This window comes from Talpa occidentalis, unplaced genomic scaffold (assembly GCF_014898055.3).
Source record: "Talpa occidentalis isolate TD23 unplaced genomic scaffold, MPIMG_talOcc4v2.1 talOcc4.11, whole genome shotgun sequence".
Classification (NCBI taxonomy): Eukaryota; Metazoa; Chordata; class Mammalia; order Eulipotyphla; family Talpidae; genus Talpa; species Talpa occidentalis.
The window spans coordinates 23,946,591-23,973,217 of NW_023601104.1; the positions used below are offsets into that span (position 1 = coordinate 23,946,591).

Below are 26,627 nucleotides of genomic sequence, written 5' to 3' on the forward strand. Positions count from 1 at the left end.
CTTGGGCTGCTGTGGTGGCAGTGGATCTGGAGACTAGAGGGGAGATCAGAGATAAATTGGGAACTCCTGGGGTAAAGATAAATGTCTTCTCATTACAGGGCTTCTCAAAGACTTCAATCCAAGTGCTAAATGTGGCTTATAATTCTCCAAGAAGGGGCTTAACTATAAAAATGTCTCAGAATTATGTAACAAACTTATTTTTCAAAGAATCTTCCATAAGACTGTTTCATCGAATACTTTTGGGGAAATGCTGCATTATATAATTCTTTCTGGGAGCAGTACTTCCCACGTGGGTTCTGCATACTCTACAAGAGTCTGTAGTTGGGAATGAGTCTGACACCTACTATGGAGAGGACTCTGACAGTCTAAATTGAAGACTTGAGCAAGATCAGATTGAATAGGGAGGTTAAGTTAATTTGGAAAGGTTGGAGGTAGGCCAGGAGGAGCTTGGATTCAATTTACTCTGCACTGGGAGTCATTCTGGATTCTGAGCTGAGATGTGTCTTCTTGGCAAGATCATTCTGGAAGACATCTTGTAAATGAGTTGAGTGATGAGGTGAGGAGTAGAATCAGGCAGCCCAGTTTTCTGGAATTGAGCAAATGAGAACCCGGGCTTGAGTGGGGCAATAGGAATGAGACAATGCATTTTTCGGGTTGAAATGGAAATGTAAGATATTTTTCTTCACACCGTTTCCCTTGGCAGATGGCCACTGTCAGCAGAAAGAGTCCCTTTTGTGTTGTTCTGAGATCAGATAAGCATAAGGACTCCTTGCAGCCCCTGGGTTCCCAGATAGTGTTAGACGTGATATGTGTTCAGACCAGCACGTCGGGGAGCAGGGTTACTTGGTAGGCAGGCCCGGTGCCGGCATGGAATGCAAGTCCATCAAGCTCCTGCCATGGCCTGAGTTTCACTGCATCTCTAGTCCCTGGTTTGCCCATCTGGGAAATAAATGTCTCAAACTTTTCAGCCCACTCCTAAGCTTAGGATTCAGCCATCTGAGGGGACTGACAAGTCATTACTTAGGGTCACCATTTATCAGGTTAAATAAGGCCTCTTGCCTTCCAGAGAACTAAATTTTTTAAAGATTTATTTATTTATGCATACAAGAGCTGGGGTATAGGCCAGAGATGCGGGAGGGTGAGAGGATTCACCAGAGACAGAGTGGGGAGCAGAACAGGCAGACAGACCAAAACACACTGCTGAGGGGAGCAGTGGGTGAGACAGGAGAGGTCTGCTGCTCCATGTAGGTTTCTTTCTGGCCTGCCGGGGATCCAACTCATGCTGCAGAGGCTGCGGATTGCTTCATGGTGCGGTGCTTAACCTGTTGTGCCACCACGGAGGCCCCAGGGAGCTAGAATTTTGTGAAAAATTTGGATTGAGAATATGACCTTTGTAAAAAATGTAGAGTGTCCAAGTCACACCTCCCTCTGCAATGTGGGCTTCTTTCCTGAGTTAGATGTGGCAGAGTGAGGCAGACTTGAGTCAGGACAGGCCTTTCAGTGATGCTGAGGCAAATAGCACCCTAATGAAGAAATCTGCTAATTGGGGACTCAATTTTAGAAGGGAAGGTGCTAAAAATTTATTTTTATGTGGGGTGTTTTGAAGTTGAAGGATTTTTTTCATAGAGACATTGCTATAAATTGGGATGAGGTTCTCAGGCCAGATAACAAAAGTTGATCCAGTTCGTCACCCAACTGGAAATAGTGTTGACTGTAAAAAAGTAATATGAAATAAATGTGCGGTGGGCAGCGTGTGCCCTTGGTGAACTTTGTTGGATATGTTCAAGTGCCCATGATACTTAGAAATATACACAGAGCCACCACTTTATTCACTAAACTTGAATTGTCAGTGCAGTGTGTACCAGCCACTGCCCCATGGGATGCAGGCCCCGCCCGCAAAGGGTTCACTATCTGGTTTCCAGCCGGTTGGACTCTTAAGTCAGGTCATCTGGAATCGTACCCTGGCTCTGCCACTTACCATTCACCACCTTAAGCATACTACTTCATCTCTCTCTGCTCCATTTCCTCACTACAAGCAAAGGTTATAACAGTACCTGATTCAGGGGCTAGCTTAGGAACTAAGTGGGGTGACCAAGTGGATGAGCTCTCATTGTCCTGGGGGATGCAGCTGGCACCCACTTGGAGCCACTGGGGGATTGGGCTTCCAGTTGTCACAGGCATAGCCTGGCATGGGATGGCCATAAGGGAAGAATGCTTTGGAAGGGGAAAGAGGCTAAGGGAAAAAGACATGATCCTCTTTTCTCCCCCCAGAAGAATTAAGGTACAACTTACCAACAATGACAGTGAGGGTGGCTGACAGGATGCGCTCCAGGAGCTGAGACGATTCGTATGATCAATTTTAATTACTGCCGTACTACTATTACTCTCACTTCCGGTTCTGGCCGCGGGCATGCATGCCAGCCACAGGGGTGTTGAAGGTGCCCCTGTGGAAGGGGGGAGGGAGGAGGAAGAGGACAGGCAGCTGAGGAAGAAATGGGAGCAGGAGGAGGACCCCAGCAGTGACACCTTGACTGTCCCCATTGGTCCCTGCAGTGGTGCTCACAGAGGGAACCCTGGAAGAGGTCTCATGGGCCTGATGGGTGTCATGAGGTGGCTGAAGCTTTCTTTGGTTTGAGAACTTGAGTCCAGGGCACCAGGTTTAGTATTTGACCTCGGCAGACCCATCTGAGAGGTCTGACTGTTCTGTTACTGGGGGACTTTGTCTCAGAAGCCGTGGGGGGGGGGGCAGGTAGTCACAATGACCCTTCTGGGGAATATTGTTTGGGTTTTGGAGCCCACACTTTGAGAGAGTATTACTTGATACCATGCTCTAGTGGGTGATGAAGGATTTAGGAAAGTTTAGCCTAAAGAGGAAAACACAAGATAGAATCATCTGGGAGACACATGAAGACTAAATGTTTGAAAGGCTGTCATTAGAAGGGAGGAAAGTCCTGACCTTGCTGGGTTCCAGTGGTGATGCTGGGATGCAGATAGCATGCTCAGCATGAAGACGTTTCCAGAACTGAGAACAATCAGGAAACAGAAGGGCTTACTTTGAGAAGGGATGTATTTGCAGCTTCTGGAAGCAGAGGTTGGATTTGGATGGCTGCTTCTCTGCCAAAGACAGGAGGGGATATCGGAATTTCAGGTTGGGGTTTGACCAGAGAAATGTGTTGTCCCAAATAATGCTGACATTTTATGACTTCTTGAGTGCATGAGATACGAAAGCATGAATGAGGGATGAATATCCAGGTTTTTTTTTTCACTTCCCTGGAGAAATCGAAACCTTGGCAGGCCAGAGAGAAGAACCGGCCTGCCATGCAAATGCCATCTTCGTAGTCCTAGAGATGGACGTGGACATGATCTTGCAGCCATTAGAATATTGTGGGCATGACTTTTCTTTAGACCATGGTGACCTGTGATTCAGTTGTGAATGTGTCCACCTCTTATGTGAAACTTCAAGCCCTTTAAGAATGACACTGTGCTTGCTCAGCGCATATGCTGACTGAGTGCAGACAATCAGTGATGAGTATTAAAGCCTTTCATTGGATTCCCTTCTCCCCTGTTACTTGATGGCTGTGGAAACTGCCTCAGAGAGGTTCTGATTTGCCTCAGGTCACAGCAATGGCGGGCCTGCTGGGGCCCAAGGATGCCCGCTCCATTCCGCCTCCAGCAATCCTTACTGTTAGGTCAGCCTCAGAGGTTTTTGAGCAGATGGGATGTGTCAGTGACGGTGGTAGCATTTCATTAACTTACCATCTAAGGACACACAGCTCAGGACCTTCTCACTGTTTGGCCAGCAATCTGATGGCAGGTGGTTTGCTTCAATGTGAGGTCACTGACTCCGCAGAGCCTCACTGTAATGCTGCAACTGGAGCTGGAAGGGGCTGCCAGTCTGTCTGAATCCTCGGTATTGGGTCAGTTGGAACCCTGGCAAGGGACCTTCCCCCACACCTCTGCAGAGCTGGCTCCAGAGATGGGTGCAATCTCTGCAAATAATATCCAGGAGAATTTCTCAAATCTGTGGGTTACCTGGACTGAAAGGGACTCTTGGGGGGGTCAGGTTGGTGCATGCGGTCCCAGGACAGCTTCCCTGGACAGAGGTGATGCTGTGGTCCAGTAACCAGCAGTTAGTGACTGGGTGGAGGGGAGTAGGCCCCCTGTCACATGGGCCCTGCAGGGAATCTGGAGCCCAGGTCAGGAGGTCAGCCCAGGCCAGGAGGTCTGGAGCCCAGGTCAGGAGGTCCCGCATGGGCCTGGGGTACCACAGCTTGACTTGCCCTGGGGCTTGCCAGGGCAGGCCCAGCTTAGGGCAGGGGAGGAGGGCAGGTCTTCATGCTCACCGAGCAGTGGCCACCTGTGCCTGCATTGTGTGGCCTGCTCCCATATACACTCTGGGCCCTGGGCCCTTGCCAGCCTCCCTGGGCCCTTGCCAGCCTCCCTGGGAGTGGGTGCAGCATTACTTTCCATTTTCAAAACAGGATTTATCTGGGGCTCCAGTTCCACCGCTGGCAAGTAACCAAAGCAAGGCAAAGAGGACCATGAGGGTCCTGGCTCTCACTGCTGCTGCTTAAGTGCACTGCACTGCGTCCTTCACCTGCGGTGCCTGTAGTCCCCACTGTACCCCGTGTGATGGTGATGTGGTTACCGTTTCAGAGCCCACACTCTTCCTCACCACAGCTGCACAGGCTCTTGGGGGTGAGGCTTGTGTTCTTGTCCAGGTTTTCTTCTCACTGGACTGGATCTAGGTGGCTGAACCTGCAAGGAGCTCGTCCTCCCGCAGTGTGATAGGCCGGTCACGCTGTGATAACAGGCAGCCCCCAGATGTCACAGCTTAACCAACAACAGCTTGTTTCTCGCTCACACTGCATTTCTCACGCGAGTCATGACACCTGGGTGGAGGTCGCTTTGGCTCATCACAGTGGCTGGGGCACCCCGGTGTTCTGGGCGCTGGGCAGCTGGAGGGGGCTAAGGTGCATCGTGACCGACTCTGAGAGCCTGGACCTGGATGAGACGCATGTACGGGCATTCACAGTTGGCCAGAGCTAGTTACGTGACCACACCTGACTTCAAGAAGGCAGGCAAGCACGATCATACCTGTGCCTGGAGGGAGGCGGGCTGAAATACCCGGTGAGCATCACTGAGGACCGCTGCGGTGAGCCCCGGGCCCTCTGTGGAAGGTGCCCCAAATCACCTTTTTAACAAAAATCACAGGAGCTGGCCCTGGTGTGGTCCTGGGCAGGTCTGTGTTTAGTTAGGCTTGGTTATGCCAACCCTTCCCTGTCTACCTCCCCCAGCTCGCAGGAGAGGGAGGGTGATATTTTGTTCTCCCTTCATCCAGAAATGGAGAGACTGAGTGTGAGCTGCGCCAGGGGCCATGGCTGGGAAACAATTGGACCAAGGGGGTGGAAGCCAAAATGTCACCATACCTCCTTCAAGACTGTAGAGAGGAAATCTGTGATTTATGTTCGATAACTTCTGGTTGGCACATGCTAATTCCTTCCTGGACTCCCTTTGCTATTTACACAGTGACTAGTGTTTTGACAATTGGCACTATTCTCTTTCTTCCTTTCTTTTTGATCCATGCAGTGTATGGATCCATAACACCCCTCCTGTTTTTAAGAAAAGCAGATTACAATTCAGAAAACTTGTAACTGGACGAAACCTCAGAGTGGGCAGGTGGCTCTCCCTGGATTAGGACGTTCCTGTCTCTGGCCCTGCTCTCTTTGTGCAAAGTTATGGCTGACTGCCGACCCCAGCAGGCTGACCCCCAGGGAGCGGGCCGGAGGCTGTGGATTGCAGGAGCCTTGCTCAACTCTGTTCCGGGGAACAACCAACACCTTTGAAGGAAGAAATAGATAAAGGCCACCTTTCTCGAATATCTTAACCCTGGGGATTGTGGAACCCTCCTCAGAGCTTGGTGTGAGTGTCTGCCCAGCCTGCTGCCTCCCTACTGTGATGTGAGTCCAGCTTTTCTTTCTCCAGCCCCATTAGCGTTGTTACTGCAGCCATGGCTATAGGGTGACAAAGGGAATGTTGACCATTTTCTTTCAGCATGGAAATTTTTTGTCTAGTTTGGGAATGCCAAGAGGAACGCTCTATAGGAACAGTGATTGAATCTAGAAGTCTTTGTCTAAGCATTTTATTTACATTTTTTAAATGGCGTGATTTCTACAACTTAGGATCAGTTCTCAGCAGTTTTGGAACTATGGTGGCAGCAAAATGGGAAAGTTGGAGGATCAGCTTTCACAAGTCACGTGATTTCTGGGTAGGGAACAATATAGAACTGTGGACTGGGCTCGGTCCTGTCAGCTTCCAGATTGAGCCCTGGGTTTATCTTGGAGGGGTCCCCGCACACCTCCCCAGTAGGCAGAGCTCTAGAGAACCTGCTTGTTTATCTTCTGTCTTCAGAAATCCTGTTGAACCTGCTGGACATATGTGTGCTGACAGCAGGCAGATTTTAACCATTTGTAAAGGTGTCTGTTAGTGATGAAGTAATAAATCTGTGTCTAACCTCTGGTTTTCTCCCACCCCCACCCCCAATATTTTCCTGGTGAAGCAGAGCTGACATCACATGGTCCGTCTGGGAGGAGTCCCTTCCTCAGCTCCTTGAAGGGCTAATTGCACCGTGGGGGACACTGGTTTCTATAAACAGGACTTGCTTATGCTGGTCACAAGATCAGCTTAGGCTGCGGCCCTCGTGGTGAGGGGAATGGTGCCTTATAAATAATATGTGAGGTTCTTTTTGTCTGCTGGAAACTGAGAGGACTCAGGGACACTGGAACTTTTTTGGTTTTGTTTTGCAGGTTTTTTTTTTGAAGGAGTGGTGTTAAAAAAATAAAGGCAAAAGTCTATGTAAAAATCCCTGATTTGGAGAAGCCCTTGAAACTCTATTTTTATGACACAATCACATATTCGTTTTTCCTCCTTTAAGTCCGGGTGACTGTGTGGACATGGCTTGGCACTTCCTATTCCCTTCTCTGGCTGACTGCGTTTTCCCTGGTAGCAAGTAGAGAACACTGATGGGGAGTCGGACAGAATGCTGAGTGCAAGCCCTGACTGGGTGACTTCTCGCTACCTGACCTTAGGATGTGGCTCTCATCGATTGAGTTCTCACTGTGTGCCTGAAACATTGCTAAGTGCTTAACACAATGTCTCCATTCATTATTAGAATGGTGGGAAAACCCAGGCTTAGAGATGAATAAGTGGGGCCAGTTCTGGTCAGCTGACTCCAAGACCTCAACTTTTTTCTTTTGTTTTCCTTGAGATAACATTCACATACCATAAAATTCACCATTTGAAAGTATACAGTTCAGTTGTTCGGGCAAATCTCACCACTGTCCAAGTCCAAAATATGTCTATCACCCCCAAATGAAGTCCCTGACATTGGCAGCCCTCTGCCCTCACCCTTGACCCTCTTAGTCTGTCTTTCTCTGTGGATTTGCCTGTTCCGGACATTTCAGATCAACAAAATCATATGCCAAAGCCTGAACTATTGAACATGTTGCCCTTGAGCAAATCACCTACCTTTTAGGTACAGAGTCTTTTAATCATATTTTCATTTTCTCCTCATCTCTTTAGGTTTGTTGTGTGGCTTAATGAGAATCTATGTGAAATGCATTCTGTGAGGCATTTTATTGGTGTCACATGCCTTGGACCTGTGTCTGCCTCAGAGATCCCTCCCAGGACAAATCTTGCCAGTCTTTTAACTGCTTAAAAGGGAATATATTATTCACATGGATGTTGTACAGAAAATCAACAGTATTTTTAACCTACATAATCACTGTGTTACTGTAGGAAAAACTGGGTAATTGAATACGATTAAAAGGGAGTGTCATTTGAGTGACTCTGTAAGCAGGAAAAACCTCCAGGGCAATTAAAAAAAAAAAATTACATAAACACAGTCTTCATTAAGCATGGTAAGTTCAAACTTGGACTGTTTTGGTAAGTCAGTGACAGTGGGTAGAGAATGAACCAGAAACTGTTCTGCTCAGTGGCAGGAATTGCCTGTGCTTAGATATGGTCCTCAACTCTGGATGCTGTGGCAGGGACACTAGTAAAAATGATCCAAGATTAGCTGATAGTGTTTGAAAATGAAATTTAACAGGAATAAAAACCTTTGGAATTCTTATTTAATTCCATGATTGCTTAATACTGCCCAGTTCCTCATTCTAGAATCCCAGACTGTCCGAGCTGGCAAGGGCATTAAAATGAGCTAGCGCAATTATTTCCTGTTCAATGGACAAAATTTAAGGCAGATGGAAGTTAAATGACTTACCTGAAGTCGTCATTCAGTAAATGATTAGCAGAGCCCAATCTACAATCCAAATCTTGTAACAAGAGGAAATTGAATATTGACTTCCTCTATTCTTGGTCTTGGAATCAGCTCTTTCTTGAAAATATTTTGGGGTTTTGGGTAATGAGTACCCTCTACTTCTTTGCCATTTCCATTTATCTCTTTCATGCGCTCCTCCTCTGCAAAAAAGGAACAACAAAAAACGTGTCAAGGAGAAGTCTAGTTGTATATAAACAGTTGAGTTCTGGACCTCTGATACGTTGAGAAGGAATGGTATTTGCATTTGGGAAATACTGTGAGAGCATTTGGAGAAACTGATGTAGCTTTAACATAGGGTTTTAAAAGTGATGTTTTTCAATGCCTGAAAACCAAGGACTTTGCTAAGTAGGCAGAATCAAAAAGGAGGAAGGAAAAACCCACCGCTACATTAGTGTGGGGGTTTCAACGTTTTTGAGCCTCTGTATCTCTTATCTTTCTCTTTGGAGTTTCTGACCCATTTAGGGTGAGTGTTGCCCATTACACCGTCTTTAAGGATGTGAATTGAGCTCAGCAGCATCCAGGGTTTGTATAGGTTACAGTGTGAGTGGCTGCAAAACTCACAGCAGCACTCAAGCCACCTGACATCTAATTCCAGGCACTTGAGTGATACCATGAAGCATGAAGCACTTGAACAGTTGGGGCCCGAGCTGTCAACCTCTACAGGAAGGCCCTGCAGTCTGAGCAGGCCCTTGGCCTGCAACTCACTATTCTAGTGGGACTGCAACTCACTATTCAGCTCACTTGGTGCACCTGAGAGTTTGATAGAAATAGAGTCCAGAGTGATTCTGGAGGAGGGAGAGGGATCACAGGGAGGGAGGAAGGAGCACAGGGGGCTGTGGTGATGGTGCACGAGTGAATTGGGGAAGGTAATTCTATGGGGACTACACCTGGGGGGAGGGGAAGCAAGCATTATCTAAAAATGAAAAATGATGTAAAATATATATATATATATATATATATAAATTTTAAAAAAAAAGAAATAGAGTCTGGGCCCTGAGTCAGAACAAGCATTTGGCCAGATCTCCAAGTGAGTCCTAGGCTCATGAAAATATGAGAAGTGCTGGTTTAGATGCCTTAGGCTAGGGAACTTCACAGACAACTAGGAAAAGAGATGAAGTGAGCAGCTTGTGATGGAAATATACACTGTTTCTCTTTTTAAAGAGTTTGCTGTTGCTCAGGGAGGGGAAGCTGCAGACACAACACAGGCACTTGTTGCTCTACGCTTTCATCATTTTTGACCCAGGTCCTTGCGGAAATGAAAGTGGATGATGCCCCAGCTGTGATGGCAAAAAAGCAGTCAGCTCCCAGCAGATGACCTGACCCTGGGCCATGCCTTAGCCCCATTTCAGCTGAGATCCTGCAGCCTAAACACACTTGAGTGTGGGGGTGACTAGTGACACAGAACCGACCAACCAACATTCCATTCCCTGGACTCCCGGCCTCCACGCCTCAGCTGTTTTTGCTCATTCAGCAGAAAAGGAGACAGAAAAGAAACAAAAGCCGGTTGTGGCAGAGGCCTTGTTAATTAGTAAAAGCTGATATGTCCGTGTGTCGGGTCTGAGCTAGGACGTACCAGGAGGGCCTTGTTCTGTGTGGTTACTCGTCGGAGGTATGAGATCTGTGCCTCTGCAGGGAAAGCCAGTCAGCACCTCTGCACCAGGCAGGACATGCAGACACAGTGGTGCTATTTGGGAGATTTGTGCCGTCGTGAATAGGAGTTTCCCCTGGCTCTTGGGGACAGTGTGAACATAAATGTGGGCATTACTCATGAAAATGTGCTGGCTTGTAAGCTAGTCATTATTTGCAACAAATGGAATTTTTGATACAATTAATTTTAATTGTATCACCCCACCCTACCCCTTTAAATCAGTAATTGGAACATGTGGTTAAAAGTCAACTCTTTAAGCAACAGTGGATATTTGTTAAGTCAGCATAATGAAACATGTTGTTTATCTGTTTTAGAAGAATTTTCTTAGTTGCCCTCAGTTTACCAGACAACCCTCGATTGGAAAATGAGGCTAAATTTTTAATTAACCAACCAAGAAACCTGGCCTTGAAATAAGAATTCAGATGTAATTGTAATTTACATTCGAAGAGGGTCATCTAGGTGGTGCCGCATACTTGTCCTGGAAAGATGTTTAGAAGATCTCAATTCTTTCTTTGGAGAAATCTCGGCCTGATGTGTAGCTTGTGACAATGTGCAGATTGCAGTCTGAACCAAGTTTGAGGATTTAGAAACCTGTGCAGGGTCCTACCCTGTTGGGAAACACATGGGTTTTGTTGACCTGGTAGTAATAACAGTGAGGATTGCAGGAGCCTCACCTCCTTTAACTAGTTTCTACAGTGTATGGGGCAGTAACTTCACCCCCCTTTACAAAGGAGGAAGCAAAGTCTGTGAGGCCAGGCTGAGTGAAACACCCCCGAAAAGAGCACAGTGTGTGTTCAAGTCTGACTTGACCACTGCAGAGCCCCGGTTCGTTCCTCTGCGCTGTTAGATAGGCATTTTTAGAATTAACATGAGAAATCCACTCTTGAGATGACTTAGTTTGTGTTACCCATTTGTGCTACGTGTGGCGATGTGCTGCGATGTGCTCCATGTGCGCCGGGGAGGCAGGGGAGGCGAGGTGAGAGTATACGGCACATCTTCCCAACACACCAAGGACACAGTGTCTTAATATAAATACAGCCATGGAATAAAAACAAAAAAAAAATGTTAGAATGTCATATGCAGACTTTCCATGCATGTTTAATGGAAAAACCCAAGGCTTGACAGCCCTTCACAGTCCCTGGAATGTGTCTCGGCACCGCTCGTTGGACTTGTCAGCCTAGGGTTGCTTGGGTGGAAAGTTTGGGGACGCGCTCATGTAAGTGCACGCGGTGGGCCATCTGAGCCTGCTCCGCTCTCCCAGCTATATGTGGTGAAAAGGAATTTCGGAACTATGTCAAGCAGCGTGGGAGAGTTGGCTCGGTGCTCTGTTTGTGCAGCTGCTCCCCCGCTCCAGCCCCGCTATCTTTCATGGCCCAGAAGCATCCACGAATGAACTAGGGAAGGGTTTTGAGAGGCCAGAGGAGGTGAGAACTGGGCAGGGAGGTGGGCTGTGCTCCAGGTGCCTGTGGCCATTTCAAGGAAAATGCGTGTTTATTTTAGAATTTTAATATCTGTTGAATTTCCATAGTTCAAATTTCAAAACGTACAAGAGGGTTTACAATGGATTGTTTCCCTCTCCTTTCCATTGCCTTATTTGCCTTCCTCACATCCGTGTTACGGCTTCCCTCCTTATCTTCTTTTTATACAAAGAGTGGCATGCCGTGTACACCGTTCTTTTTTTTTTTTTTTTTTTTAAAGATTTATTTATTTATACAAGCACTGGGTACAGTCAGAAGCGCGGGAGGGTGAGAGAATTCACCAGAGCCAGAGCAGGGAGCAGAGCAGGCAGAAGGACCGAAGTACACTGCTGAGGGGAGCAGCGGGCGGCAGGAGAGGTCTGCGCGCCATGTGGGACCCTCCACCGGTGGCCGGGGAGCAGCCGGGGATCGAACCGGCGCTGCAGAGGCTGCGGGCAGCTTCGCAACCCAGCGCTCAACCGCTGCGCCACCGGGGAGGCCCCCATACACCGTTCTTGTCCTTTCTTTCCTCCCCCAATTTGTTTCTTCCCCCCAACCACATCGGATATTATTGAGCTGACATAATTTATTTAACAAGGATCCAGTTGCTTTCACTTTCGCTGTTACGGGGCTGCCATTAATAATCTTTATTGTACATATATATGTTTATGTGTTGAGTAGGCCCTGGAAGAGAATTTGCTCTATCAAAGGGGATGAACAGTATCATTTTGACTAACGCTACCAAATTGCCCTCCGGGAGCTCATACCGATTTCTAGCCCTACCAGCAGCAGATGAGAGAACCTGTTTTCTTATGCCGCCCACACACTGTGTCATCCAACCTTTTGACCTTGGCTGTCTGATAGGTGAAGAAATTCTCTCCATGCTGTTATAAGGGATGGTTCGGGCTTGAAAACCATTATCACAAGGCACATCTGCTACTTTTCCCTTGCAGTGATGACCTAGTGCGGTGTTTCCAACCTTTTGGAATGGCAGAGGCACTGGACTTGATTTTAGTTAACTATTTAAACCTGCTTGCAGGCATGAATAGTAGTTAAGATACTCTAAGGCAAAACCACAGAGTCCTTTTAAAACTAGGCATTATATAGGCGAATGACACGCCTAAACAAATTGTTAGGAACGGTGTGCTCTTTGGTTTTATTTATGCTGGAACATCCTCTCTAATCTTGTTATGACATATTTAAGGACTTTAGATCAAAGACTCACAGAAATGTAGTATCAGCAACTTAAGCGAGGTCAGCAGTGTTTGTCCCCAGTGACCTCCTGTCTGAGTAGATCTTAACCAGCTCTGGTCTTGGTGGAGTTTTGCTGCCCTGGCCACATTCATGAGATAAAACAAGCATTTGGAAGAGATGATGTACAGATCAAAGAATTTCAGAGTTGGAAAGACTTTGCGGGGGTGGGGGGGGTCCTCTTAGACTAGTTTTCTTCACTGAAAAGTCATGGAGAAGAACTTACATAAAGGAATTGCCTTGAACAAAGGGGTATATTTTCAGTTTTTGTTGTTTTAATTTCTAAGACTGCTGCAGGTGATTTACATCTGGTTTCAGGAAAGGGAAGTTTAGCTTGTGGGCCATAAAATAGTGGTCTGGGTGTGTTTAAAAGGCCAGGATTCTGGAAAAGTGTGCAAACAGAGGCTTAAGTTAAATTTATTTGTAAACAAAATGTGGACTGCACTACAAAGACATAGGGAAATCAGGTTATCCATTTACAAATAGTCAAAACAGGACTAAGTATGTCAACACATACAAGCTCCCCTGAGTCACACTCTGCCTGTGAAACTGAAAGCTGGGATTGGATGCCTGCCGACTGTAAGCTACAAAACTTGCCTTGTGCTCCTAGAATATCATCTCTCATCATTTATAGTGTGCTCCTACACTATCAAACAGAAAATACCAAGTTCTGACATCAAAGCACAGACTGATATCCTTATTTAGTCAAGATTCCAGTTAGACACAAATCTAGGTTAAGCCAGATCTAGTTTTCAGTACATATCCTGCTGTACCTGAGGGTTCTGGGTGAATGGGAGAGCACTGGCCACACGTGCCAGCTTTACCAAAGGATTTAGGTGGATGTTTCGAGTCTCCTTTTCCTCTCGCTCAACACTCAATCAGCAAACCTTAGCCCACGGGGGTAAATGGCCTCCTAACTCTGGTCTCCGGGGTTTCCCTTGGTCCCCAACACCCTTTAAAAAAATCAGCTGTGTTGAGCTATAATCCACATGGCCCATAATTTAACTATTTAAAGTACACAAACTAGTGATTTTTAATGTGTTCAGAGTTGTACAACCATCACCACAGTCCATTTCAGAAATTTTCATCACCCTCTCACCCCCAAGGAAACCTGTGCTTTTTAGGTGGCCACTCCCAGTATCACTTTATGTCCAGCTCTAGGCAACTACACCTCTACTTTCTGTCTCTGTACAGCTTGCTTATTCTGGACTTTCATATAAATGTCAATATGTGACCTTTTGTAACTAGCTTTTTTCACAACTACAGTGTTTTCAAGTTTCATCCATGAAACTTGATAAACATAAATATATATTAATATTTATTCTTTTTAGGGCCAAATAATATTCCATTGTATGTCTATCCCATTTTTTTTTTTAACCCATTCACTGATTGATCCCATTGAGCTGTCAGTGTCACTTTGGGGTTGCTATGAATATTCTTGTACATTAATGCACAGCTTGTGTGGGTATGTTTTTATTTTTCTTGGGTAATTTACTTAGGACTGGAATTGCTGGGTCATATGTTCATTCTGTTTAAAATTTTAAGAAGCTTCCAAAATGTTTTCAAACAGACTACCTTGTTTTATACCCCACCCCCAAGCAGTGTATAAGAGTTCTAATTTCTCTACATCCTCCCCAACATTTGACATTATGCATCCTTTTAATTATACCCATGCTAGTGGATGTGAAGTGGCACCTCAGTACAGTTTTGATGTACATTTCCTCATACTAATGATGTTGAACATCTTTTCATGTGCTCATTGGAATTTTGTACCTTTTTTTGAATGATGCTGACTGAGATCCTTTGCCCATTTTTTTTTTTAAGATTTATTTATGCATACAAGAGCTGGGGTACAGGCCAGAGATGTGGGGGTGAGAGGATTCACCAGAGACAGAGTGGGAAACAGAGCAGGCCGATTGACCAAAGTACACTGCTGGGGGGAGCAGTGGGCGAGTCAGGAGAGGTCTGATGCACCATGTGTGTAGCTCCCTGGCTGACTGGGAATTGAACTCGTGCTGTAGAGGCTGCAGATTGCTTCATAGTGCGGTGCTTAACCCCTTGTGACACCAGGGAGGCCCTCCTTTGCCCATTTTTAAAATGGTTTATTGGCGCGCAGACCTCTCCTGCCTCCTGCTGCTCCCCTCAGCAGTGTACTTCAGTCCTTCTGCCTGCTCTGCTCCCTGCTCTGGCTCTGGTGAATTCTCTCACCCTCCCATGCTTCTGACTGTACCCACTGCTTATATAAATAAATAAATAAATATCATTAAAAAATGGTTTATTCCTTTTATTACTGAGTTTTTGAAGAATTCTCATCTTGAGATGAGTCCTTCTTGGATGATGTCATTTGCAACACAAAAGTTTTTAAACTTGATGTCTATCTTTTTTTGAATCACCTGTGCTTGTGATGTTGTGTCTAAGAAGCCATTACTTAACCCATGGCCACAAATATTTACTCTTTTGCTGTCTTTTAAAAGTTTTAGATCTTCTATTTAAGTGGATGATCTGTTTTGAGTTATTTTTGTGAGAAGGTCCACAATTTCATTCTTTTGCATGTGGCTATCAAGTTGTCCCAGCACTATTTGTTGAAAAGATGATTCTTTCCCCATTGATGGTCTTGGCATTCTTGTTAAAAATCAACTGACTATAGATATTTGGTTTATTTTTGGACCCTCAATTCTCTTCTAATGAGCTATATGTCTATCCCTATACCTGTACCACACTGTCTTCATAACTAGCTTAGTAGTATCTTGCCTTTTAATGGGAGACTAGGGTATAGGAATGAACATTCTGGGCTTTTTCTACACAGTTTTTAGATTCTTTAGACACCTTCTCTGGTTTTCAACCACTCATTACTTCTCCCTGGTTTCAGTAGGATATGTTTTTCAAGCAGTCCTGAGAAATCCCAGTTGTCAGGCTCCAGAGTATTCTCCTAGCAATGCCAACTCACCTCATTCTAAATCAGTAGCTTGGCATTGACAGAATTTCCCAGATCTAGAGAAGGTTTCTGAAGCTCTCTAATTGGTTAAGTTTAGGATAATACTGCTTCCAGCACTGTTAGAAGATTAACAGATTGCAGAGCTTCTGAAAATCTCTGCAAGCCAGCAAGCAGTTCCAGGAAATCTCTCTCCCAAGTGGGCTGCAATGAAAACGGCGAAGCTGAATCTTGTCTTCCCTGCACCTTCCTTTCCTTGTAGGCACCTGTAGCTCTCTTTGATAGGCATTAGATTTGCTGATATTAGCATCTGTGGAGGAGCAGAGAAATGAAAGGTGAAGGGTCTGTGAGAAGGTAGGATTCTGGACAAGGCCACTTACCACTCACTAAGCCCCCAAAACAGAAAGTCCATATGACATCTGAAATTGTTACCATTCTTTTCTTTTGTGGGGAGAAAGAAAAGCCCACATGTAGCACAAACTCTTTTAGATAGTGCCTAGAGCGTGCACTGTGGACAGTATCATAGTCGAAGCAAAATTTAATTTCCATTTTGTACTCGACATTAAAAAACATCCTTTATCAAAGCTTCAATGAAGAGACCCTGCACACGGTGAGGGGACAGGGAAGTGAACTCTACACAACAGTGATTATGAGGACAGATTTTGAATTCAGCCTGCCAAGATATCACCTAAGATATCCTGAACAACTTCCGTAATTTAACCAAAACTCAGTTTCTTCATCTTTAAAATGGTATTATGGATAGTATCTAGCTCCTAGAGGTGTTTAAAGGTTGAGATCCCGTTCAGCTTAACACAGGCAAGGGTTGACAGACTTTTTCTGTAAAGAGCCAGACAGTAAATACTTTAGGCTTTGCAATACCACAGGCCTTGTGTCCTCAGCCATAAGTGCTTACTCTGCTGCTGTGGTGTGAAAGCAGCCATTGGCAGTGTGCAGCGGGAGTGGACGTGGCTCTTTATTTTTAATGCCAGCTGGCGGGCAGGACCTGGCTACAGGCTGCCGCGTGCTGGCCCTGGGTTCAGCACGGTGCCCAGTACCTAGTAGGTTTTTAATAAATGGCAGTCATTCTTAAAGCTTGGGGACTACCCTTTGACACGGCTGTGTGATTTTCACAGAATGTTGAGATCCTGGCCAGTCGCAGCAATACTTCAGAGCAAACGCAGGTGGATGCTGAAATGCACGTGAAGGCTCTGCAGGAGGAGAATGACAAGCTGCGGAGAAGCTTCGGGGAACTGGAGTGCAGCGTTGCTCGGCTTCAGAGGCAGATTGCTGACTTGGAAAGCGATGAAGCCAAAGCGAAGGAAATGCTCAAGAAGTACGAGGTAAGACTTGTTGGGCCCGAGCCCAGGTTTGGCAGCTGCTGATCCTTCTTTCCTGTGCGAGAGATTTCAGAAGTGGGAAGGGATTTATTGTCATAATTTTGTAGGGAAGGTCAAGGCAATAGTGGATAGGTCCTCTCTGGAGCCATTTCTTTTTCTTGTCTACAAATGGCATGAACAAGAGATGAGCTGTTGGGGGGGTGGGGGTGGGGCCTGGGAATGGGCTGCTGCAGTCAGGGTGGGCAGCACACATGCGGGCACAGGAACCCCCTTACACAGGCATCAGACACGCTCGATCTTTCGACGTTTAGCGGAGGCCTCCGAACACCTGAAAAGACCATTTTAACACCACTGTCAGGCTGATTCTCATTACTCTTTAATCTTTTTTAACACGTAGCTGTTGGGCTCGGAAGTCACACAAGTTTTAACAAACCAATTATCTGGTTTGCCAGATCTCTGAGAGTGGGAGGCCTTTAGCAAGAGGTGTACACTAATGGTGATGAAATAGCAGCTGACAGTGAAAGAGAAGACGGGAAAATATAAAGGCAGATATAGTGCAACAGAGGTTCCCCAAGGGGTTATCCTTCAGAATCCCCTGCAGGACCTTCCAAAACTGGGGGCCCAAGGCCATTCAATATTTGCAGCTGGATGTTTATATATTTTTTAAAAAATTGTATTTAAAAAATCATCCCCCATGATTGGGATTTTCACATCCATGGGACATGATGCCATAGTGTGTCCAGGACAGACATGTCGTGACCACAGTCACTCCTGCCTGTGTCTGTGGCTGTCTCCTGTGTTCCTCTCATGCCACCTTCATAGACACAGCACACATCCGAGCACACCTGATCCGTGTTTTATTGTAGGCAGAAATTCAGCAATTAGAAGAGGCCCTCGTGCACGCAAAGAAGGAAGAAAAAGAAGCCATGTCAACCAAAAGGACCCTGGAGAGTGAACTGGAAGATGCTCAGGTAAGCACTGAGGACTGGGGTCCTTATCCTTCACAGGAGAAGCCCAGAGAAGCAAAACCGGAGGGACCTGTGCAGATTGTCACTGGTCTTCTTCCAGGTAGCTCCTTTCACAACAATAACTACCCTGGACTGCAAACTGTCCCCCCAGAGCAGTGTTTTGGCACTGGGGGACATTTGGCAATGTCTGGAGACATTTGATCGTCACAACTAGTAGGTGGACGGGCTGGCTGCTGCTCCCCATCCTTTAGTGAACAGGACAGTACCTGCAGCAAAGAATCATCTGACCCCAAGTGTCAGTAGCGCCAAGGTTGAGAAATTCTGGTGTGGACATTAAAGAGCTTGACAGCTTTTCAAAGATGAAATATGAATTGTGTGAGGAGACAAGGAGGGGTCCCAAGTCAGTGTGGAGTCAGCTCTCTGCAGAAGCCAATTTCCTTTCTCCCCCGGGCAAAAGTATTCCAGAATGCAGTCCTTCAGATGCCTATTAAAGGAGCAGAGGAAGTCATTTCCTTGAAGCTGGATGGCTATCTCCCTTCCCGATCAGTAGATGCTTAGAAAATTGGATTTTCCCATTTGAAGGTTAAGAAGATCGTTTGAAGTACTTCTTTAAAAATAAATGCCTACACTGAAGTTGTAAATTTATTTGCACAGTGACCTCAGTGTGATCCAGGTATGTCCTTTCATTGCCTCCCCTTGGGTTTTAAAGAGCCAACACCAGCCCTCCCTCAGGCGAGCTTGGTGTTTGTGCCCAGTCCTCTAAGAGGAGGGTTGTTAGTTTTCCATTAGAAGCTTCTTGTAAGTGATGGAGGGCAGTGGTGGGACCCATGAAAGTGGTCAGAACCAGACGCAGTCAGGATTCAGGGTTTACCACTATCTGATTGCAGCCTTTCTTTCCACAGATGGCTTGACCTTCTTGGGGGGTAGCGGTAAGGAACCTCAATGTGCTGAGGTCCACTCATCCATAACTCTGGGCTCTCACCCCTATGCCTTCTCTCTAGATTTGGGCAAAGAACTTGATTTCACAAACAGTGAAGTCCTCTTTTTTCCCTGAGTTAGCTGTCTAGCTCTCCTGGCTTCGGACTTCTCTTTTCTTGAAGTCTAGATCTTTGTAACAAATTCCTATTCTTTTCATTTTGTGTGGATGGGAGTTTCACTTGCTGCTGTTTAAGCCGTGTGGTGGCATCTGTGCCCTATGGGGACAGCAATCTTCGTCTTTGCATCACATCTGCAAGTGCTGGGTGCAGCCATTATTGCTCCCAGAAAATCTTGATGGTCCTTTGGTCAAACCAGAAAGTTCTACACGTAAGAGAGTAAGTCACACCTATGAATCTGCAGCTCACAGTCCAGAGGAGAGAACAGATGATGGCTATAAAGAATTTTACTATAATCCTCACTCCAGGTCTCTGTCCTTGCCTAGGAGATTGTCCCTGACGTGCTACTTTTGTTCAGGTCTGTTTTCCCAGGGGTGTGTTTTCCCAGATGGTGAGAATGCCAGGCTAACCACAAGCATCTCATTGGCAAGAATTTGAAAAGGGACCAACAATCTCACTGTCTACTTCTACTCTCAAAAGTAGCATCATAAAGAGTGCCATCTATCTGAAAGACTTTGTTTTCTCTAAAATGGCGACCCATGTAGTCAGTTCTTTAGTAACTCCTCCTGCTCTCTTGTCTCCCCAAAATTGGCAACCAGAAGTGAGTGTAACTCTGAGGCCAAGGAAAGAACAACTGGTTTTTTCACACAAGCATTTTGCATTTCAAAACCTTTGTGCCTGTAGCACGCTGTTGCATCTTCATATATGATAAATATATTTCTTTACATGTTAGCTGACGATCATTCTGTTTTTTAAAGTCCACCCTGGTGGACTTCTGTGTATTGAGACAGCTAAAGAACAAAGGCCCCACGTGTCCACTGTTGCAGCCCAGCAGTTACTGTGTGGCAAGGTAGCAGGAAGACCAGCTTCCTTCTTGCCAAGCCACAGATTCCTCTAAGCCCTTAAGTTCACCTGCTTCTTGGTTATTGCTAATGACTAACTGGGGCCTTAGTCATATAGTAAAAGGTTCTGCATCCATTGACAGATACCCAAGGTCAAGTGTACTCACTATAAGTCTATCAACTGTTTCAGATTCTCTGACCTTATTAAGTTTTCCCCAAATTTTGTCCCAGCATCAGTCAATATGCTTATATTGATGGTACTGGAAATATAGTCTGTGGCCACAGAACATTTCACTCCTAACCTCTAGATGCAACCTCACCAAGTTTGTTTGTTTTTGTGTGAATTTGGGACATATTTTCTCAATAGTGACTTATTAGAATATATTTCTTGTATAACTAAAGAAAGCATTGTTTCAAACAGTTTGCAAACTTTAAAATATATTAGAATTATCTGGGTAACTTTCAAAGGCATATTTGTGGGCTCCACTGTAAATAAATTTGTGAGTCCATCAGAAAGGGCTAGAATCTGATTTAAAGAGCGAGTACCCCACACTTGTTTGTGATTCTGATGTAAGACATCTAGATATTAATTTTCAACCACTGAGTCTTTACTATATAAAAACCTAATAGTAAATCTGGGCCATGAGGCATTTCAGATTTATCCCTTGCTTTTACAGAGCTTACCACCCTGTAATAGAGGCAAGCATAAGAGAAAGATTATTAAAATAATTTAACAGAACTATTCTTCTAGATAAATATGTACACGTTGAGGGGGTGGGGGTGGGAGAATATTGGCAAGACTCCAGGCCCAGAGGGCTTGAATTTGTGGGGGTCTCACCCACGGAAGGGCAGGGCCAGATGGGGAGTTCCTGCTGAGCAAAGGGGAAGCAGAAACACACTGTTGAGATTAAATTGCCCTGAGAATGGCTGCCTGCTGGCCTGGGGCCCCTGGGATTTGGGCTCAGTAGGAGAGGGGTGGGGGACCTCTAAGGACAGAGTTCAACTGGATCCTGAAGGGTCTGTAGGAAGCCATTAATGGCCTTCTGTATTTTCTCTTTTTCAAGAGACACCTGTTTCTGAGAGTTCCCCCCCCCACACACAGTGCAATCTTAACTCCCTTACCTTACCCTGTGCTCTCATTTGCTTCCATCACACTAAATCAACCATGAACACAAATCTCAGGGGTTTATACCCTTCCTCTAGTGTGGGCCGTGGTGGGACACACTCCTGCTGCTGGCCCCCCAGGCTATAATTCTGATGACCTTCCTTTTGCCACCCCTCCACCCCTACTGTCACTTTTGTTGACTTTGGTTCCCTGCGGCTGCTAACGTCAGCAGCCTGGCTGTGTGGCTGCTTCTCAGAGCTTGGAGTGGAGAGACTGGAAGGCCTCGGGTGGTGTTGGCCCAGTGTCACGAGGTTGGCCAGGAGACAGTTCCCATACTCTGTAAATTAGGAGTGCTTGGAGTGATTTAGGAGTGTTTTCAAGATGCCCGAGTTCCTGCATGTGACAGCAACTTGTATACTGTTAAGCACTGTGCCAATATAAATCATTGTTCTTACGCAGCCTCCGTAGGGAACGAGGCTGGTGGGCCCTGTGCTGCTCCTGTACTAACCCACTTCCACTCTCTGTGCCCAGTAGCATTTTCTGGACAACCAACTGTGATTGGCTTATTCTCTTCCACTTTAAGTGGTTCCCCTCCTTGATGTCCTCACATCGATGGCCCCTATGCAGAGCCATTTAAGGAAGCCACCATAACCTTCCTAAGATATTTTAGGATTTTGTTTTGGGAATTGCATGTTGCGCACATAAAGCGTGTCTATGTGACTTCATGACATGAGTGTTTTGGGAAGACCCAGGGAAGATGCTGAACCCACAGTGGTGGCATTTTATACTAAGTTTTAGCATTCAGTGCTGATTCACTAAATAACCAGTCATTTGCATTTTTTTTTTTTTTTTTTGGACTTGTGTCTCTTCCATTTAACACCTTCTACTCGTCAAGAGTAGCGGCTGCCAAATTCCTTGTGTATGATCCGCCCCATGGAATCTATGGATTACACCTCTCTTTGCCCAGGTGGACTCTTGGCCTATCGGGCAATGTTCTTCCCCTGTCAATTCATTTTTAGCTCTTCTAACTATATCATCAGTATAACAAAGGAAATTCTAGAACAGTAGGTGTAATGCTATATATCACAGGATTTACATTGACTAGTAGGTGTAGGCAAGTCTAAGCTATAATGTTGCCTCAATTTATGAGCATGAACAGTCAGGAAATGTGTTCTGATTCCCCACCCCCAGAAGCCTGGGCATTTTCTGTAGCACATCCGTTATGGGCCCCCGCATTCCTGTGTATGATTTCAATTAAGTCAACTTCGTATTTTGTCACCGAATTTCAGAACCAACGATTTCAGTCCTGTGTCTCAGTGTTGGTTTTGTTTTGGTTTCTCTACTTTATCACTTCTGTGACAGGTCTGATTGCTTTGAGATGTGGCTGTGAAATCCCCTCTGCCACCTGTTTTGTGGCTGACCTGTCCTTTCCCTGCCGTCTGCAGAGAAATCTGAGTCGGGCCACCCTGGAGCAGAAGCAGTTGTCTGAGAAGCTAAAAGATGAGGCTGAGCAGAAGGAGCAGTTAAGGAGACTGAAGAACGAAATGGAGACAGAGCGATGGCATCTTGACAAGACTATTGAGAAACTGCAGAAGGAGGTGAGGGAACAGGAGGAGCAGGGGGGAGAGGCAGATGGGAGGGAAAAGGGCAGAAATCATGGGTCAGGACCCAGTTCCCTGTGTGAGCCTCAGGAGAGCTCTCCTGCGTTTACGTCCCAGCACAAATGTGGCAGGGATTGCAGGTCCCTCCCTGAGCATCTCCTTGGACTTACTGAGAATCCCAGATACAGGGAAACTGGTTTAGAAAAAGTAAATGCCAGGACCCTCTGGATTCTGGGCCTAGCTCCTCTCAACAATTACCTGAAGAAATCTAGCTTGTAAATGTGGACTCAACAAATGTTATCCAATTTGTGCATTTGTGCATAACATATACAATTGCACCTATCACATTTAACCAGGATTGTGAAAGGAACTTTCACAGTGGTTGCTGCTCATTTCTGACCCAAACGCCAGTGGTTGCTGCTCATTTCTGACCCAAAATACCCAGAAGGCATGAAGCTGCTGGGCTCCCTACTTCTAGAAGCCAACATGAGTGCCTGCTATCTGCTCTGGCCAATGACTTGACTTTCTATTTTGTATCTAACTGAAATCCTCTCTAAATATGAGATGTTTCGATTTTTGACAAACCTGTAAGAGCCTCTAAGGCCCAGAGAGGTTAAATCAGTCCCCAGTTTGAGACTGCGAAGTGGCAGAGCAAGGATATGACACTGGACTGTGTATCTAGCCTAGAAGGATGAGCTTGTCCACTCTTCCCTGCTGCTTCCTTTGCAAAACCTCTGGAAAGGCTGTAGAAGGAGGTCTGTTCCATGCTTAGAAGGGACCTGGTCCTGGCCCCCTGGCCCCAGATGGAGCATACCAGGGTGGGCTCACCCCCATGTCACTTCTTCCAGATGGCCGACATTGTCGACGTGTCCCGCACATCAACACTGGAGCTCCAGAACCAGCTGGATGAGTACAAGGAGAAAAATCGCAGGGAGCTTGCAGAAATGCAAAGGCAGTTGAAGGAGAAAACCCTAGAGGCAGAAAAGTCCCGTCTGGCAGCCACGAAAATGCATGATGAGGTAATTGCTGGCCAGATCAGGTCCTGCTTTACCCCTTTTATGGTGTCCTTCCAGAATGCTTTTTAGTTCTTCTAAGAAAGACTTGGGATAGATTCTTAACACAGTGACCATGCTTGGCTTGATTCTTTAGTCTTAATCCTTAGGATGGTTAACTGGGAGAACTGGCATTCTGAGACACAGAAGACCCAGCTGAGGTGAAATTGACAGCTTTTATGTGACCATTTTTTGAGTAATAACATAAGTTTAGCTATCATTTCTGGAGCACCAGTGGTGTGCCTAGCTGAGTTCAAATGATTTGTATATGTTGATGTTTTAATTTAATCCTACAATAGTCTTACAGAAACCAATTGGTTTTTTGCCATTCATTTAGAAAATGTAGACTTTTATTGGAATGGGAGTGGCAATCAAGAGTTTCAGAACAACAATAATGGAAACAAAAAGAAATCCTTAGGAATTTGAGTCTGAAATTATTAAGGCATACTTTTGATTTTATATTTGAGGATAGCGCAAAATAGCCCAAATGCTAGCTAGCTCCCTTCAGTCTTGACTTCTAAAGAACTGAGAAAAATAGAGGGGCTGTTTTTGATTATTTTAATGGAAGCTGGAGGCTCCAAAATGCAAGTTCAGTGTATGCTGCTTTCTAGCTTTGTCTCTTGCCAGCTGGATGACCTTGAGCAAATTATCCCAATTTTCTGAGCCTCTGTATCTACCTTTTAAATGTAATGATTTAATAATTGAGATGTGAAATTTTATAGTAGAGGGTATATATGTCTTAGACACTGATGTTAATTTTTTTAATTCTAAAGTGTTTTTTATTTTTTTCATAAGCAGTGCCAAGAGCAACAAGATTCCACAGGAAAAAAAGTTTTTCTTTAAAAACCAAACTTTTAATATATTTGATGATCAAAGAAAAGTTTCCACAAGTCAGTGATAAAGCTGTGTAAAAGAACAATGGATATTTATTACAGGCTTCTAGAATACATCTGAAAGGACCCTGGTAACAGATCTGCTGTGATTCAGGGTCATATGATACAGAACTGCAAGTAAGAACTGAAATTAGCATATTGACATCACAGTTCTTTCTGGCATTAAAAAAAAAAAGTCATTTTCATTTATACAGCAAATGGGGATGGGAGTGGGGAGATTCAGATATTTGCCAGAACACCAACAAACACCTGGCTTGCTGCTTTGGATTTTGAAAAATCGCAGTGTCACAGTGCTTCCTCTTGCTTTTTGTATGACTATTCTGCTAGAATCTTCAGATTGGAAGGAATCTTCGCAATCTCCTAGTTAGATAAGGAAACTGCTATCCAGAGATATTAGTTAAGACCAGATGGAGAACAGTGTTATATAAAAGAGCAATAATTCAGAGAAGAGTTCCTTACAGTAGAAAAAAAGATGATCTTCTTAGGTTTTGTCAGTGTCTCAGCCTGTGAGAGACACTGCTCCCATTTGAACGGTAAGAAAGGATCCATTATCACACTCCAAGGAAACTACAGGTAGATTCCACCCCAGATCAAGTTGCTCGAATCTTGGAGTTGTTTAAAACAAAAGTAAATAAATTAGCAAGCCAAGGTCACTCTGGATCCTTGAAAAATTCAAGCTCAGCTTTGTTCACCACTATCTGCCCTATGTTTTGGGTGAGCTGAATGAAACTCTTTAAGGAAAAAAAAAAAAGCCAGAGACTCATCCTAACTCCTCACCTTCTTTGCTGTGAAAGAAAGACATTTTACTGACTTACCTTTGAAGTGAAGTTAGAAAACTGATGACAATGATGATCTTTTAGAGAATTAAGACTTAAAGTTCAATGCTGTTCAATTGATTTTCTAAATCCTACTTAGCAAGGGTCAGATTTACCTACTTAAAGGCAGCACTAGTAGTGGGTTCAAAAGTTGTGTGCTTATTTTTGAGTCCAGGCACTAAGTTATATTCTCGTGTGTGCCCTTACTTGTTACTAAGTATGTCATAGCCCTTATTAATGTCTGAGGGATGCACTGGGCACTGGAGGTAGGAATATTCTGGGCATTGGAAGGGATACTACTCTGGCTCTCAAACCCACATTTTTTTGGGGGGGTGTTATCTCATGGGATTCTCTTAGCGGCTCTATAAGGTAGGTTTTATAGTTGTTGTAATATTGCAAAATAGGAAACTGCCCCAGGGAGAGGTTTACTGTTATTATTAAGACTTTATTTCCGAGAAATTTTAAATGCTCTGGAATAGAATACATCCTCTGTATCCAAAGAACATTCCATTATCCTTTTTTCATGGGATGACTATGACTGTCACTTTGTGCTTTCACTCAGTCACTACCCAAAGCAGACCAGAGTCTTTATCTGGCCATGTGTTCTTCAAAAATATATTCTTACCAAAATCTCAGGTGTTCCCGTCAACCTTGGAAGAGGAACACATTTCCAAAAGTTTGTCTACTCGTCTTCCTAAATTTGCCCCAAAAGACTCTCTGGGGGCTTCCCCAAGTTTTCTGTGACAATCCCCCCCGGGAGATGGTGTTTGTTCTTAGAATTTCTCACTGTTATATACTACCTGTAGGAAATAAGGCCGTGGTGTAGTCTGTTCCCAAGATTGTGCTTTCACCTGTACCATCTCTGGGAGGGCAGGAAGTTGAGAACAAAACAGACAGTCTTGGGCTTCACCAAATCAGTCCACATACATGTTTAAAGTATACCTAATAGGGTTGCTTGTTGATTTTGATTTTTACTTTATTATAATTAGTTTTTCCTGGTCCCTTATTTAGGTTTTCTAGATTCCTACTATGAGTGAGACCATCCAGTATTTTTCATTTTCTTTCTGGCTTATGTCACTGAGCATGATCCCTTCCAGCTCCATCCATGTTGCTGCAAACCAGAGACACACTACAGGGGAGAGGTGGGGAAGGGAGTAGGGTCAAAACAAGGGGGGTGAGAATTGTATGGGAATTATATTGTATGAGAATTATATTGTATGAGAATTATATTGTATATAATACAATATAATTGTATTATATCCCCTGGCCGGCTAGGGATATAACCAAGATGAAAATG

At 45.0% G+C, this 26,627-nt stretch overlaps 1 protein-coding gene across 4 annotated transcripts in view; it reads left to right on the top strand.

Moving 5' to 3' along the window:
- CGNL1 (cingulin like 1) overlaps nt 1–26,627 on the top strand; it is a 164,873-nt gene that overhangs the window by 119,011 nt on the left and 19,235 nt on the right. For all 4 annotated transcript variants that reach the window (XM_037502562.2, XM_037502564.2, XM_037502563.2 and 1 more), the window contains exons 9-12: nt 16,757–16,963; nt 17,827–17,931; nt 22,415–22,567; nt 23,419–23,589. In XM_037502562.2, the coding sequence (XP_037358459.1) occupies nt 16,757–16,963; nt 17,827–17,931; nt 22,415–22,567; nt 23,419–23,589 (636 nt within the window). The remainder of the gene's footprint in view (nt 1–16,756; nt 16,964–17,826; nt 17,932–22,414; nt 22,568–23,418; nt 23,590–26,627) is intronic.